At 38.6% G+C, this 18,030-nt stretch overlaps 1 protein-coding gene across 10 annotated transcripts in view; it reads left to right on the top strand.

The window, feature by feature from the left end:
• LOC150104358 (intermembrane lipid transfer protein VPS13A-like) overlaps nt 1-18,030 on the top strand; it is a 2,072,875-nt gene that overhangs the window by 955,905 nt on the left and 1,098,940 nt on the right. For all 10 annotated transcript variants that reach the window (XM_090396324.1, XM_090396319.1, XM_090396320.1 and 7 more), the window contains one exon: nt 17,978-18,016. In XM_090396324.1, coding sequence (XP_090252450.1) covers nt 17,978-18,016 — 39 coding nt within the window. The remainder of the gene's footprint in view (nt 1-17,977; nt 18,017-18,030) is intronic.

Below are 18,030 nucleotides of genomic sequence, written 5' to 3'. Positions count from 1 at the left end.
AGTTACTGAGGCATGATGAACCCTTCACAAAACCATGTTGTCCCCCATACAGTATCCCATTTTCATCTATCCAGTCCTGTATTCTTCTCTTGACTAATTTCTCCAAGACCTTGACAACGATTCCTGATATGCTAATCGGTCGGTAATTTACAACAACAGCCTTGGAACTTCCTTTATGCAGTGGAACTATTTTCCCCTCTTTCCACCCCCTCGGGACTAACCCAGACCCGAGACTCAAATTAAACAAAATGGTCAAGGGTACTAACAATTCTTTAGCCGCTTCACGTACGACACGAGCTGGTATACCATCCAATCCCACAGATGTATTGACATTGAGGTTTTGCAATAGACTATTCACCTCCACTTCATTCACCACAATCCCATATAATCTATTGGTTCATTCATTTCTGCAATGTCACCAGCTGGAAGATATATTCTTGCAAAGTGCTCGCTCAGTAATTCAACTATATCAGCTGATTCAGTTACCTCCCTACCATCGGCATTCTTTAAAATCATTCTCCATATACATTTTTTCTTTTACTTGCAACATATCGAAAAAACTGTTTAGGATTCTCTTTAGCCTGCATGGCCAATGTTCTTTCATTATCCTTTTTTGCTTTTCTTACCACACTCGTTACCCTTCTGGCCTGCGTTTTATACCTTTCATGTGCCTGCTGGTCACCTTTCTCCTTAAATTCCCTCCATAGTTGTTTCTTTTTTTTGCTGCTCAAGCTTAATGGTGTTATTCATCCATTTAACCCCTACTTGATTTATTATTCAAACTCTAGGTATACAGTCAGCCATTGTTTCATGCAAACACTTCTTTACTGCCTCCCATGCACTATGAACTTCTAGCCCTTGCAGTTGTACATTCCATGGCACTGAACCAATCAATCTCCTAAGCTTGTCATACTTCTAGCCCGATAATTCTACATGTACCCTGTCTTAATTGTAAAATCCACACCTTTAGCCACCTCCCAAGTCAAGACCCTGTGATCACTCTCACCAATTGGTGGCAACGTATTCATATTCGTTATAGTCAAATTCTCAGATGCAATTACCAGGTCAAGCACTCTTTGACCCCTAGTATTTTCCATTACATGCTGTCGCAGATAGTTATCCTTTAATAACCGCATAAAATTTAATTCCTTCTTCCCATGTGTCCCGTCCTCCTTCCAATCAGTGTTACCATAGTTGAAATCTCCCATAATAATTACCCTCCTTCCACTCATTACTTCTATTTGCTTATGCATACTACTCCACCATCTATTCCATCACCTGGTCTAAAGCAGCACCCAACTGTATATTTAGTTCTGCTAATTTCAATCTCTCACCAAATAGCCTCAAATGTGCTCTTTTCTCTATCCTGCCGTTCCACTTCTATTCTTCTTGGCTGTAGCTCATCAGCTATCATCAATAACATTCCTTTCCCCATTTTATTCTCCCTGTCACTCTTGAACACACCATACCTCTCACATTCAATCCTACTAGCTGTGTCATCTTCTGTCAGCCATGTTTCACTAATGCCAATAACCTGTGGTCTGGAAGTACCAACCAAGTCCAAAAATTCTTCCCTCTTGTTCCTAATACTTCTGGCATTTGTATACATGAATTGAAGAAGCCGATTTGTCTCATCCCTATTTTGATGCCTTATACTAACTATCCCATTCTGATTTGTGGTCTTTCCTACTCACTTTGGCATATTACACACATTCACACACTCAACTGTCTCCCTAAAATCTGCAAATGCACTTCCGCTCCCTTAATAATTCTAGTTTTCCTGGTTCTGTAACTTCACTTTCACGACATTCGACAACACATTTTCAAGTCTCCGCACACCAAATCCATTCAGATGTAATCCATCCATTTTATATAAATCCTTTTGCCCATCGAACTCATTTCACACATCCACAAATTACACACCACTCATCAAACATAATTCACGCATAAAGTCATTAGCAATTATGGCCCTCCTTCTATACTCTTCACTGTCATGCCGTGGCAACAGACTCACCCTCCTAACTCTCTCACTCTTTTCTTTTGCTACCTCAAGCAATTTCTTCACATCCTCACTCATAGCCTTTTCATTTCCTTTCAAATCATTTGTACCCACTACCACTATCAATTCCTTCACCTGCTATTTTTGCATCCTAATTGACTCGCTTACATTCTTTACGGTTGCACCTGGTTGGTACGATTTTGTTAAACTCAACTAACACACCTCTTACTAGGGGAATCTTCATACAATACATGCTCTTTCATTTTATTTACACTCACTATCATACCCTTATTTTTTCTATCATACTTTTGCCAATTATTAGTCGGTACGCTCGTTAAAGATTTTTGCTAACATTCCAGTTGATGGTTTACACTATGTATCATTCCGCGTAATTGAGCTATTTCACTCATTTTTATTTTCCGATGATTCATTCAATCATTCTGTATGCTTAACTTCATTCACTCTATCAACGCCACTCTCACAGCTATCAGGTACTACCTCACCAATATCCTCGTTCATACCTCGAATATCGCTGTTATCTAGATTCTCACTTTTGACAATATCACTCACACGACCTGAAACATTCTTTAAATTCTCACATTCTTTACACTTTTTGCACACATTCACTCCATAATCGTTGTTTAACCAGACTCTGACCGCTCTCCTCGATGCATACATTTCGCAAAAATATTTCAACTTATTATTATTAGTCACCTCCAGGGAGTCCAAAGACTCATCGAGGGAGGGCATCTACTCTACAGCTCTGCCCTAACCACTCACAATCCACCAATTGACCGCAACTACACCAACGCCATCTGCCGCCGACTGTCACCACTAGTATTTCCACAGACAATCACAAACATCCATGCCCACGGCGGGATTCGAACCCGCAGCCTCTTGACTGGAGAATGGACACACTAACCTCTCGGCCAACCAGGTGATTTTACCAAAACAAATTACCATAAGGTTCTTTGACCTTATTAAATAAAAATTCTATAAAAATTCAGTTCTATCCTTACATACAACAGTGAAATTCCTAAAGGTACGGTCCTCATTGGGTCTTAAGTAAGTTTCCTGTAGACAGAAACAGAAAGATTTGTGTTTCGTTTCTGCAACAACAACAACTTGATATCGTCAATATTCTGGCAGATCCCACAACAGTTCCATTGTAAAAATTTTCCTATTGTTTTGATTTTATTGATGTGTCTGGTTTTCGAGAGGTTGAGTGCTTACCTTTGTCAGATTTATATTTATCCACTGTTTTAGGGAAGTATGGATGGCCAGTGTCCATCTCTTCCTCTGGTAGAGTGTTCAAAACATAAAATGTGTTAGGGTCGGTTGGTATACTTAGTTTGCTTTCAGTGGGTATCGAGGTATCCATTTTTTCTGTGTGAGTGTCTGGTGGTTTATCTTTGAGTGAAGTCTCCACCATATTTTTTTTGACAGATGAGTTTTCATTGAATGGGACCATTTTTGAAGTTGTCTCTGGAGTAAGGCCATAGGTCTTGTGATTAATGCGTTCAACAGAGAAGCACTTGCGATTGTAAAGTTCAGATATGGTGAAATTATCAAATGGTGGAATAGACATACATGTTTGATTTGCTGTTGGCACATTTTTAATTGTTACTTTTTCAGCATAAGAGGATTGTAAAACAGGTGTAATGGTGGCCAGCTTTCTTTTTTGCAACCTGATATGTTATGTTTTGTTCTGTTTTAATTTTTTGTATCTCTTTTTCATCTTTCCATTTCTGACATGCACGAGAGTATGCTGGATGATCTCCCTGACAGTTGACACATTTAGCTTTTTTTTCACAGCAAGATTTATTTTCATGTTCTTTACTATCACATCAGGCACAGGTAGTAGAACCACGACAGGCAGTTTGTGCATGTCCATATCTTTGACATTTAAAGCATCTCAGCGGGTTAGGGATGTATATTCTAACACATACAACTCCCGGCCCATGGGCCAGATCCGGCCTTCTACTTCTTTTGATCCGGCCCTAATTTATTTCAGCAAAGTTTGTCTGATTCATGGTGGGAGAAAACATGGTGTGTTCTACTAACTCACATTAAGCTGACGTCATATGACTTGCAAAACACACTATGTTTTCTCCAACCAAGGTCTCTTTCTCACTTTTACTAGCGGCGTGTGTGAACGTGTTACAACACGTCAGTTTGGTACTTGCATTGGTGTTGTGCTTTGTTCGATGCCTGCACTGATGTTATGTTCTGTTCGGTGCCTGCATTGATGTTGTGTTCTGTTCAGTGCCTGCGGTGTAGGACAGTTTTGTTTGACAGTTCTGAATATCGCTTATAAATTTGGGACAATGTCAGGGGTTATTGCAAAAAAAAGAAAAGTAGATGCAGAGAATCGTCAATTTCAAGACAACTGGACAGAGGATTATTATTTTATTCTGAATAAAGGTTTGCCTGTATGTTTGCTGTGCAACGAATCCGTATCCGTCAACAAAGAATACAACTTGAAGAGACACTTTACTTCGAGACATACGGATCACCAAAAAATTGATGGACAACTACGAAAAGATGAAATACAGAAGTTGAAGAACTTGGATACCCAGCAGCAAATGTTCAACAAGCAAAGAATGCAGCACCACAGCATTGTCAAAGCCAGCTTCGTGGTAAGCGAAAAAATCGCTAAGCATTCTAAGTCATTTGGTGAAGGAGAATTTATCAAAGAATATCTGCTGGATGTTGCAAGCATAATATGTCTTGAAAAGAAAAAAAGACTTCGAGAATAATCGTTTGTCATGACATACTGTTATCCCACGGATAGGAAAGGTTGCCCATGTTTGTTCTAACAGGACAGCTGAGATATCCTGCTTTTACAAGATGTGGAGCCCTAGATGTATCAAAAGTAAGGATGATGTTCTTGGTTGAGACCAGGTGACCATCCATGCATATTAGGATGCGTTTCACACCCGTCACTCCTTGATCTTTAAGCTCTGAACATATCTCCTCATCAGGAACATCAAGGAGATCCCATTCTGATATCACTCCTCTACTGGAATTGAGTGTTCTGTGAGGTGTTACTTGTTACTGCAATTTGTATTCCATCCATTGTCGTTGCTCTCAGTAGTTTCTTGGAATGTTGATTGCACATTGTTTCCGCAAGGATATCACCAGAACGCAATTTCTTGACAGTTTTGGGAGGTCCTGCCAGTCCTTCTAAATCTTTTTGGATAAAGAAGGGTGACATTTTCCCAATTGGTTTTTCACCTGTTGCATGAATGATTAAAAAGGTTGGTACATTTATGTTAGTATCGGTTATCTTTTGTTTCTTACTTCTGTTTCCATATGCTGTGTTTATATTATCAGTACTTGGTTGGGACTTTGTTAGGGTCCCTGAAACATTTAAGGATGAAGAATTCATATTTAAGGTATTTTTAATTCGGCGCCAGAGCTCGCCACCCACCACGGAACCACACATGGACGCCCACTACCTGGCAAGCAAAGACTGCACTCAGAACTGGGTAGCTATACTGGCACTACAGCAGGTCTAGGATCCCGACCCCGGACCATGGGGAAAGAGACTTATTGCAACACCGTTGGCCCTTGCTGGGCCATCCAGGACCACCCATCTTGCCGACGCAGGGGCCAAAGTAGTGCAAGACTACCAGGATCCCCCTTTCCGGATGTCCACAGGTCGTACCGCACTGCAAACATGATAGCAGGGCATTGGATCCCAGTGATGGTGGTCTGGAAAAAGGATAGTGAAAAAGACTCAGGAGAAGTAGAGCAAAGAATATGGGAAGAAAAGCAAAGAAAAAAGAGGAAGAATGAAAAGCGCCAGTACCATCAATGGGAGGTCCACTCCACCACGAACAGGTGCCCCATGGTCAAACTCAGAAATTGCATGCCTAAGATAGATGATACACAAATACCATATTTTGCTAGCAAAGCATGGGTTCAAATAGCTCTGATCACTATTCTTAATATTTACCATTAATGCAAAGCACATCTCCTTGAGGAGATGTATGATGCTATGCATTAATGGCAAGGGGCTACTACCCAGACCGGTTTCGACCTTTATTGAGGTTTCATCAGTGGGAGCCAGGCTTAGAAATAGCAAGGTTAAGTAACACAGAGCTTATAAGTATTTTACCAAAACAAGTTACCATATATGTTCTCTTCATTCTTCCACTGCTCATGTGGGACGTTGAAGAGAACATATATGGAAGTGATCACTTTCCTGTTCTTTGTACAATGTATTCACAGGAACCATGTTCACCCACACGGATTCCTATATGGAAAATGGACCAGGCTGACTGAAACACTTTCTCTCATCTTGCAAAATTTAATGCTGATGCCATCAGTCAAACACCTATCAATGAAGCTGTAAAATATACAGAATGCGTTGTCCAGGCAGCAACAACCTCCATCCCAAAAACATCATCTCAATTTTCAGTCTATCCAAAGCCTTGGTGGAACCCCAGAATGTCAGGCAGCCAAAAAGGATCAACACAGAGCCCACCACATAGATATCAACATAGATACCCCACCACATCAAATTTAATAACTTTCCAGCGTGCTTGAGCCAAAGCACATTTTGTAAGACGTCAGAGGCAAAAAACAATCATGGATCCAATTTACTACATCAATTAATATCAAATGACCAGTCCAAAAATTGTATGGGATAAAATCCGAAAATGAAAGGCAGATGTAGTACACATTGTTTGTCCACCTTAGACTATAATGGAAGTGTTCTTGCTGATCCCAAAGCTATTGCAGATACTTTGGGAGAAACGTTTGCTAAAATCTCAGCAACAGCTTCATATTCTCCAGAATTTTTAATACTGAAAAAGCAGCAAGAGAACCAAAGACTTAATTTTTCTACCAACATTCTTCAGCCATATAATCAGCCATTTGTCAAGGAGGAACTAAAAAGAGCTCTCCTACAATCTCACCGTAGTGCACTAGGACATGATGACATCCATTATGAAATGATAAAACATCTACCATCATCTTCTGTGGATCTTCTTCTCTTATTATACAATAGAATACTTGCAGAGGAAGAGTTTCCAAATTCTTGGCATAAGTCAATTGCCATTGCTATCCCAAAACCAGGAAAAGATCCAACACAAGCAAATAATTATCGACCCATTGCTCTGACCAGCTGTCTTTGTAAGATACTAGAGAAAATGGTTAATGCCAGACTTCTCTGGTATTTAGAAAGCAACAGTCTTCTTTCCAATACACAATGTGGTTTCCATAGACATCGATCAACTTTAGACCATTTAGTTCGGTTAGAAACTTGTATAAGAGATGCATTTCTGAAACGAGAACATCTTGTCTCTGTTTTTTTTTTTTTTGACATGGAAAAAGTTTATGACACAACCTGGAGATATGGCATACTAAATGACCTCTATAACCTAGGTCTCAAAGGACACCTCCCTATATTTATTAAAAACTTTCTATCCAGGCAAACTTTCCAAGTCAGAGTGGGAAGTACACTATCTCGACCATATCTTCAAGAACAAGGTGTTCCCCAAGGCTCTGTCTTAAGTGTAACCCTTTTTGCTATTAAAATCAACTCAATTATTGAACAGCTTCTTCCCACTGTAGACAATGCTCTATATGTTGACAACTTCACAATTTACTGTCACTCACGTAACATGAGGGTAATTGAAAGACAACTTCAGCAAGCAATTGATCATGTCTCCCTGTGGGCTCTTAATAATGCGTTTAGGTTTTCAACAGAAAAAAGTGTCTATGTACGCTTCTGTTGAAAATGCACTCATCACCCAGATCCTGAACTAAGAATGGGACCTACTGTTATTCTAGTAACTACAGAAACCAAGTTCTTAGGACTCATCTTTGACAACTCACAAGAAAACTCACATTTCTAGCACACATTCATCAACTAAGAGACAAGTGCAAAAGAACTTTGAACATCGTTCACACTTTTTCCTCTACTGGGTGGGGTGCTGATCGAGCTTCATTGTTCCATTTTTATTGTGCACTTATACGTTCAAAGTTCAAAGCTGGTTTATGGATCCCAAGTCTATGGTTCGGCAAGACAGAGTAACCTATGATGACTGGATTCCATCCATCATCAGGGTATATGGATAGCTACTGGTGCCTTTCGCACCTCACCCACTCCAAGTCTCTATGTAGAAGCAAATGAACTGGCTCTATCACTTTGACGGAAACAGTTTTCTCTTAATTACCCTAAAAATAAAATCTCTCCCAGATCACCCTACATAGAATAGTATCTTCCCTCTGCATTGGGAAGCTCAATATCACACACATGAAACTGCTACAAATCCTTTTGGTATGCGTATTAAAGAAACTGTGCAAGCTGTTAGTATAAATGTTGACATTAGCTACACTAAACATAACAACATTCCTCCATGGCAGGTTTGCACACCATCCTGCAACCTCTCACTTTGTCAGCTACAGAAATCTTATACCCCATCATCCTTTTACCTACAATTGTTTAATGCACACAGAGCAGCACGCGCTGATTTCTTACCCATCTATACTGATGGTTCAAGAACTAACACCTATGTTGGCTGTGCTGCTATGTTTCCTGACATTATTATCTCAAATCAGATCCCACCAGACTGCAGTAATTATACAGCAGAGTAACGTGCCATTCAGCTTGCACTTTTAGGGTATAATTTATACAGACTCATTGAGCTCTTTACAGGCTATCTCCTCTCCTGTGTATAATCCTCATCCAGTACTTTATGAAGTGCTACACCTGCTTCACAAAATGAAAATCCTTAATTTCGATGTTCAGTTCTGCTGGATTCCCAGCCACATCAGAATCAAAGGAAATGAGGCTGCAGATGCAGCTGCTAAATCAGCCCATACCTTCTCCACATACTATTTGACAGTTCCATATACAGACTACAGACAACTTATAAGATCAAAGCTAATTGCTCAGTGGGAGTTAACATGGTAAGAAACATCAACAAACAAATTATATAACATTAAATCTGAAATTAAACACTGGCATTCAAGTCAACGTACAAAGAGAAGGGAGGAGGTTGTCCTTGCTAGGCTCTGCATTGGTCACAGTAACCTTACGCATTCTCATTTACTGAGAGCTGATGACCCTCCCGTATGTGAAAAATGCAACACACATCTTACTATTCATCATATTCTGGTAGATTGTCAAAAATTTACATGAGAGAGGAATGAAATTTTTACCTATCTAACCAAGCCATATACACTTGGGGAAATGCTAGCAGACTCAGGCAAATTTCACGATGTTTTTAATTTTTTAGAAAGAATTAATTTGTACAATCACATTTGACCATAAATTTGTTTATATGTAAATACTTTTTTTTTGTGCCTAACTTAACTTTTATACATATATATTATTCATTAGGTTAAATGTGACCAATTATGTATTACCATGGGCCTTGATCTTGTATATTTGTATCACCCTGCTGTAATTTTGTTAATATGTAAATACTATAATGCTAAATTCAAATTTTATGCATCAATGCTGTATAATAATTAATAGTAAATTACCTTGTAGTTTGTAGTTTTTATTTTACGCAGGTGTGTGATTGATTGAGTTGTTTAGTTTGTAAATAAACTTTGTATTTTTTGTTTAAATATGATATTGGCAGCATGGCACTAGTGCATGGTGGGGCAATGATTGCAAAGGTGTCATTGTTGTGCGATCCAAATTTACTTGATTTTGTACAGTGCAGTGTGAGAAATTGCAAAAGTTAAAGGATATATGGAAGGAGAGCGAAATTTCTGAGCAACTGTCCATTAAGAGTGTTTTAAGAGTAAGTGCCAGTGGGATGGAGATAACAAAGCAAGTGTTAGTAGAGTTGACAGTATTGACAGTAGACTGGAGAATGGTAAAGATGTTGGGACTATGTTGAATATATTGTGGTGGAAATACAGGAGAACAAAGTTGCCCTAAATAAGGAAATAGCATGCTTGCATGTTATCCTTCATTGAACAAAGCTTGATATTGAAAAGTTGCAGAAGTTTCAAGGGATTAGCAGACCTGAGAAGAGAAAGAAGCAGTTGTTCTGAAGTAAGAATCTAGATCATGTGAAGAAATGAGAAAAACAAGGTAAGGAGAAAATTATGACAGTGTGCTGAAAAGTTCTGATAATCACCGTGTAGGAATTAAGGTAGAACCATGTAACTTGCACATTATTCTACATATTCCCCACGAAGTGTTATACACTTGTTACAATGCTGCTGCATCATTTGCAATCCTCTGAGGGAAAAAAAAAGTCTTTCCCTTGTTGCACAAACCAGTCCTCATCTGCAGATATGACTTTATCTTGTGTAGTAAATTTTGTTCCTTTCAAGTGTTTCTTTAAATTTGGGAATGGGAAATAGTCAGATGGGCCAGGTCTGGCAAATAGAGTGGTGAGACAGAAATTGAAAGCCCAAGTTGTGTATTGTCTGTTGGCTTTCATGAGCAGTGTGAGCAACTGTGTTGTTTTGCAAAAGCAACATGCCTTTTCTCAGTTTCCCATGGCGTTTTTCCTTCAGTGCTGTTGAATAAACTGTTTCTGTAACATTAAGTTAATGGGATAATAAATCTCTTATTATTTTAAAGCAGGATACGAAACTCGGAGATCGAAATCTAAGAGTTTCATGCCGAAGAACTATCGACATGAGTCCACGCGTAAGTCATCACCTGGGTAGTACAACACTAGGGCAACTCGTTGCAAAGGTAGAGCAAGCTCTGTCACTATCCTTAATATTTTCTCATAATGTAAAGCACAGCTCCTAGGAGATGTATTACTGTTTTACATTATGAGGAGAGGTCACTACCCAGACCGGTTTCGACCTTTATTGAGGTCTCATCAGTGAGTAGGTAGACCTGGAATACTAAGGTTTAAATGAACCAAACTTACATATATCCCTACTAACGAATTGCCAGACCGGTGTACCCATATATTATTATTACTACGATAAAGAGCAAAGAGGCTATTTTTCCAGTGGCATAAATTATATATGGGTACGCCGGTCCGTCAATTCGTTAGTAGGAGTATATGTAAGTTCGGTTCACTTAAACCTTGGTGTTCCAGGGCTACCTACTTACTGCTGAGACCTTAATAAAAGTTCAAATCAGTCTGGGTAGTGACCTCTCCTCATAATATAAAACAGTAATACATCTCCTAGGAGCTGCATTATACATTATGAGAAAATATTAAGAATAGTGATGGAACTTGCTCCACCTTTGCAACAAGTTGCCCTAGTGTTGTACTACTCAGGTGATGACTTACGCTTGAACTCGTTGATAGTTCTTCGGCATGAAACTCTTAGATTTTGATCTCTGAGTTTCGTATCCAGCTTTAAAACAATGAGGGATTTATTATCCCCTTAACTTAATTTACGCCGCCAGAAAAATAGCTTCTTGGCTCTTTATCGTGTTTCTGTAACAGTTGCACCTTTTTTGAGGTACATCATTGATATCCCAAAAGACAATGGCAAGAACGTTGCCTGTTGACATTTGGATTCGGAAGTTCTTTGGCTGTGGAGAACCTTTGTGTCTCCACTCTAGTGACTGTTGTTTGGTCTTTGGTCATGGTGATGAAGCCATGTTTCATCAACAGTCACAATATAAGCCAAACAGTTGCACCAAACAGTCTCACAACCCAAAATCCCTTGAGATGTCAGCAGACATTCTCGGTATTCAAACATTTGGGGGATCCACTTCTTGGAGAGCTTCTACATGTCAAGATGTTGGGGCATAATGACCCCAACTCATTGCCTGGATATCCCCAGAGTCTTTGTAATGTTTTTGGCTGGCATTCGTGTATCATCAAAGATCATGGTATGCACTGCATTGATGTTTTCAGGTGTGATCACTGTGGAAGGTTTTCCTGACCTGGGGGAACTGTTGTTTTAGAATGCCTAGTTTTAAACTTGGCCACACATCTGGCAATTGTTGGATATGCTGGGGCACAATCCCATAAAGTATCACACAAAGTTTGGTGAATCTCTGAGGACTTTTCTTGCAGCAGTTAAAAATGTTTGCTTTCTGAAAATTCAAAAATTTTAAAGAAAAGAGTTAGGGCTTGTGAAAATACAGACAGTTGGCATGGGTTGCCAAGTTTTGCACACTAATTTAAAAAAATAAAATAAATATAAAAAATAAATTAAAAAAAACTTTGCTTATTCTGTATATATTAATGTTATATTACTTCTTTTGATTGAATGTTTCAGTGGTGGTGACTTTTGAACTTTTTTCATCATGAATTCAACAGTAACCTAAACTACCACATTTTGCATAAGTTTGAGACTCGTGATTGAAAATGATTTTTTTAACACTTTATGCACAGATGATTTAGTGATTAGATTATCTAGGAACCCCTATTTTGGAAACTGAAAACGAAATGCATCTAGCCACACCAGGAATGGCCTCTTGTTCTACCCTTGTCTGACTCTACTCTGTGAAAAATTTCTTCCACATTAATCTGGTATCAACTCATCAGCATCTTATGAGGATGGTCTGAAAAGTTCTCGGCCTCAACCATAGATGGCAACATTATCAGCATGATTTTTTTTTTTTTTGCTAAGTTGGTACATCTGTCATAAGCATCCATGTGAAATTGCAAGTCATTCTATCAAGAAGTTTGTTTTATACAGCTGTCTGAAGCAACAGTGTTGTCTGTATCCCTTGAAATGGATAAAATTGTATCGTGCAGTTATAAAATTCTTTGTAAAAGAAGGTTTAACATCAAAAGAAATTCATTCAAAGTTCATAAAAGTTTGAGCACTCTTCTCTTTCATTTTCGACAATTAAGAAATGGGCTGACAAGTTTTCACATGGCTGTACCAGCCTTGAAGATGTTCCACGTGAAGGGTGTCCAAAAAGAGTAACAACACAGAAATCATTGATCAAGTGCACGATATGGTATTGGATGACCCACGAGTCAAAGTGCTTGAAATTGCTGAGACTATAGGCATTTCAAAAGAACGTGTAGGATATATTTTGCATGAAGAATTGCAAATGAAAAAGCTTTGTGCAAGATGGGTGCTGCACTTGCTCACAGCAGATCAAAAACACACTCGCATGAAAATCTCTGAACAGTGCTTGGAGCATTTTAACAAGAATAAACTGATTTTGTGTGTCAATTTATTACTATGGATGAGACTTGGATTCACGATTGCACACCAGAATCCAAACAGCAGTCAAAACAGTGGACAGAAGCCAGTTGTTCAGCACCAAAGAAAACAAAGTCGGTTCCATCATCAAGAAAGGTCATGGCATTGGTGTTTTGGGATGCTAGAGGCATTTTGTTTATTAATTATCATGAAAGGGGTAAAACAATAACCAGGGAATATTATTCTGATCTTTTAACTAGACGAAGAAAAAATTCATGAGACAAGACCCGGTTTGCAGAAGAAAAAAATCATCTTTCATCAGGACAATGCACCTGCCCACAAAGGTGTTTTGGCAATGGGAAAGTTAAGGAGTCTGCACTATGAATTGTTGAAACATCCACTGCATTCTCCAGATTTGGCTCTCTCTGACTGCTTTCTCTTCCCAAAACTAAAACTCTTTCTCACTGGGCAGTGTTTTTCTTCAGATCAAGAGGTGATTGCAGCTGTAGAGGGGTATTTTGCAGGTCTTACTGAGAACCACTACAGGGATGGGATAATGGTGCTGGAGCATTGCTGGAATAAATGTATTAGTCTTAAGGGGGATTATGTTGAAAAATAAAATTAATTTTGAAATTCTAAATTGTTTTTTCTTTGTTAGGCCGAGAATTTTTCAGACCACCCTCATATATATCTTAATCATCTTCCCACTCCTGTTCACAATGCTCTGCAAGTTACATTCCCTCAATCTCTTCATATCTATCATTCCATAGACCTGACACTGACTTAGTAAACCATCTCTGGAACCTTACCAAGACTCATCCTCTTGAAAATCAGGTGACCAAATCTGCACACTACTCCATATGTGATCTGATTAAAGCAAGCCTTACACAAAGGAACCATAACCTCTTTGCTTTTGTATGTCATTGTCCTCCACATTGTTTTCATAATTTGGTGTGATTTGAGAATTTTAGCAGTGCTATCCCTAAACTTGAAGTCTCTGTCCACGTTCACTCCCAGATTGCTCATCTCTTCCACTTCCTCCAAAATGTCTCTAATTGTATACTCTGCATCTTGACCCTGCCTACCAGATTTTAAGACCTTGCGCTTACAAGATTAAACTGGTAGCTCTAGTCATGTGCCCACTCACATAGCCTATTGCAATCCACCTAAAAAGGCCACAAAACCTGTTCTACTTCTAATAGTTCTTCCCAATTTTGCATCATTCATACACAGCTGCACATCTGTAATTAAATTGGTCGTGATGTGATTAACATACAAGTTAAACAATAATGGTCCCAAAAAAAAGATCTCTATAACATGCCGCTGATGACTTTTCTCTTTTGGGATACCACTCCCCCATACACATCCTGCTGATAACTATCTGACAGCCAATCAGCTATCCATCTCAGAAGAATCCTTTGTAAAAACTTTCCAAAATATTCACCATGCTACTAAATGCATAGCTCATGTTGTTGGTTAGAGAGCAAGTACAGTTACTCTTCAAATCAACTTTTTTCCTAACATAATATGAATTGATGGATATTTATGATTACTTAAGTTGCAATGCAAGTTGAAACCTTTTGGGCTGTTTTTTTTTTATAATTATGATTTGGATGATGCCATGTAGCATATCATGGTACAACTGTATTTGGAAAGCTTTGAAAGCTAACTTGTTTAGTTTTAAAAAATAGCAATATCAGTTAAAAAATTGTGTTAGAATTAGACTGTATTGTGGAGTTAATTAGTTTAAGTTAAAAGTTTTGTTTTAAATATTGTTAATTTAGTCTTTTCATGATAAGTTACATAGCATAGCACATGGCACTGATGTAAAGCAGAATAATGACATCCAAGTCATCATTGTTTAAAGAATTTAATCAAAGAGACTTTGTGCAGTGCAATGTCTTCAAAATGTACTCATTACTGAAGGCAGCTTGAATTTGGCTTGAAAGTGACAGTGGTAGGAAATTGTGCCAAAAATGCTATGAGAGTGAGGATCAAAAGTTTGCCTTAGGTCACGAGATTGAAGGAGTGAATGGAACTCAGAATATGATTGAAAATGTGTGTGATGTAGTGCCAGATAGGATTGAAAGTGACAAGATTGAGAGAGAGTAAAAGTGTTGAACAAAAGAATAGTATGACTTAAGTAAAGAATGAAGAGTTGACTGCAGTGAGGTAGCTCAGTTGCGTAGAGTGATACACAGGGCAAACCAGGAGCTGGAGTGAATGCAGAAATGTCTTGTGAGTGGGTTAGCTGATAGCAGAAAGAAAGAAGTGTGAGATAAAAGAAATGAGGGCTTGACCAAGAGAGAAAGAAAAATGAAGAAATGAGTGTTATATGGCGAGTCACTCATAAAACGTGTGATCAACAAGAGTTTGACAAAATCTTGCTTTCCTGATGCGAAAATTATTGAAGTTAGTGAGGCTATTAGAGCACAAAAGGGTATAGTAAAAGAAAAGATTATAGCGCCTGGAACGAATGGCTTAAAAAGAGAAAAGTATGACATAAGAGAGGACATGAAAGAAATACTGGAATTAGCAAAAGAAAAGAGTGAGAGAGTTAAGATAGTGAGTCTGTTATCGTGATATGACAGAGTAGAGCAGAGTAGAAGGGCCATAATAGTGAATGACTTGATGCATAGGTTATGCAGGAGGAGTGGTGTATAGCTTGTGGATATGTATGGAGTGAGTTTTGCAGGCAAACAGATTTATACAAGAAGGATGGTTTCCATCTGAATAGATAGGTGTTTGGAGATTGTAAAAAGTGTTGTTGAAAGTGGAGGTGCAGAATCAGGGAAACTAGAGCTTTTAGGGTTGGTGGTGGAGAGGGAGGGGGAGCTGTTGAGTGGATATGCAGACATCAGTGAGGCAGTTGAGTAAGAATATGTGTAATATGCCTATGTTAGCACCACTGATAACAAACCAGAATGGGATAGTTAGTATAAAGCATCCGATGATGCGAAGTTGGGTAGAGCAATAGTTAATACACATGATGTCAAAATTTTGAATGATTTGGATAGATTGGCAGACTGGGCAAAAAAAGAATGGATGTAAGTTTAATGTGGCAAAGTGTAAGGTTATGTATTTTGGGTTGAAAAATTTACCAGCTGTATACCACATTGGTGGAACTGTACTCATTAATTTAATGAAGCCTAGAGAATTGGGAGTGTTAGCGGATAGGGAGTTAAAGTTTAGGAGGCACATAGCAAAAGTGGCTAAAGCAGCACATCAGATCACTCAGTTACTGAAGAATACTTTGACAACAAGCAGAGACAAGCAGGTTATTGTTCCTCTTTATTGAGCCTTAATAAGACCCCATCTTGACTACTGCATGCAGATCTGGGCACCAGGGTTTCTTGGTGATGAGGTGGAGAGGATCCAGAGGCAAGCGTCCAAGATGGTAGCAGATCTATTGAATGAACCTTATCATTAAGATTTGTGGGATACAGAAACTGGTTGATAGGGTGAAAAGGCTTGATATGATTGCAACATAGAAATTACTGAAAGGTTTTTATAAAGATTAATTCAGAGGAAATTTTTCAGAACAGTTGTGGTGATGGGAGAACTAGTGGCCATCCATGGAAACCGAGTAAGGGTGTAGTTAGCAAGGATGTTAGAATTAGGTTTTTTTCTTGGAGAGTAGTGAATGATTGAAATAGGTTGCCAGAGTCTATTGTGGGTGTCATGACTGTGAATGAGTTCAAAGCAAGGTATGATAGATACCGCACAAATATTGGGTAGTTTATGTTTGGGGCCCTCCCTCAATGAGTAAAGGATCCTTACTTGCCCGTAATAATAGTAATAGTATACCATTCAAGAATTCATCAATGAGAAACACTTAAATATTTAAAAGATGGCTTTTGCCTTTTAGGTTTCTCGTGATCAGAGCTGATAGTTTGGAATAACAGTCTGTTTGATTAAATTATTATTATTATTATTATTATTATTATTACGCGCAACTCCAGGGAGTCCTTAGACTCATCGAGGGAGGCCCCAAATCATATTCATCACAACTATTCGACATTCATACAGTATCTATCATAACTCGCCTTAAGCTCATTCACTGTCACAGCACCCACCACAGACTCTGGCAACCCATTCCACTCATTCACCACTCTAAAAGTAAAGAACCCAACTCTAACACCCTTACTAATCACACTTTTGCCCAGTTTCCATGGATGTCCTCTAGTCCTCCCACAACCAGCCCTGTTCTCAAAAATATCTTCTGAATTAATTTTAAAGAAACCCTTCAATAATTTGAATGTCTCAATCATATCTCCCCTCCTCTGCCTATCAACCAATTTTTGCAACCCACAAATCCTCAACCTGTTCTCATAAGGTTCACTCCACAGACCTGCTATCTTGGTCACTCGCCCCTGGATCCTCTCAACCTCCTCCACATCAAGAAGAAACCAAGGTGACCAAATCTGGGACAGTAGTCGAGATGGGGTCTTATCAAGGCTCGATACAGAGGAACAATAACCTGCTTGTCAACGTATTCTTCAGCAATCAAGTGATTTGATGAGCTGATTTGGCCACTTTTGCAATGTGTCCCCTAAACTTCAACTCCTTATCCACCAACACTCCTAAATCTCGTGCCTCATCAATTTCCTGGAGTACAGTTCCACCAATGTAGTAAACTGCTGCTAATCTTTTCACCCCAAAATGTATAACCTTACATTTTGCCACATTAAATTGACATCCATTCTCCTTAGCCATGATGGTCAATCCAACCACTGCTTAAAATATTGATATTTGTATGTACAAATATAAATTTGAAAATTGTTGTTTGGTAACTGAACAAATCATTTTGGTGCTTGCATTTTTGTAAGCAATGTGTATTTGTAATTTTGTATTGATCATAAGAAAGAATTATTGTTTGCCTTTTGATAACTCATTTATCAAATTTTTACTTTTCAGATACTATCAATTGAAGATGATAAAGTCTTTGATATCAAGGTATGGAAAAAGTA

This window comes from Typopeltis vanoorti, chromosome 8 (assembly GCF_054136105.1).
Source record: "Typopeltis vanoorti isolate ZY-2024b chromosome 8, IOZ_Tvanoo_1.0, whole genome shotgun sequence".
NCBI lineage: Eukaryota > Metazoa > Arthropoda > Arachnida > Uropygi > Thelyphonidae > Typopeltis > Typopeltis vanoorti.
The sequence above is the reverse complement of the archived record's forward strand: the minus strand, read 5'-3'. Positions and strand labels throughout refer to the sequence as shown.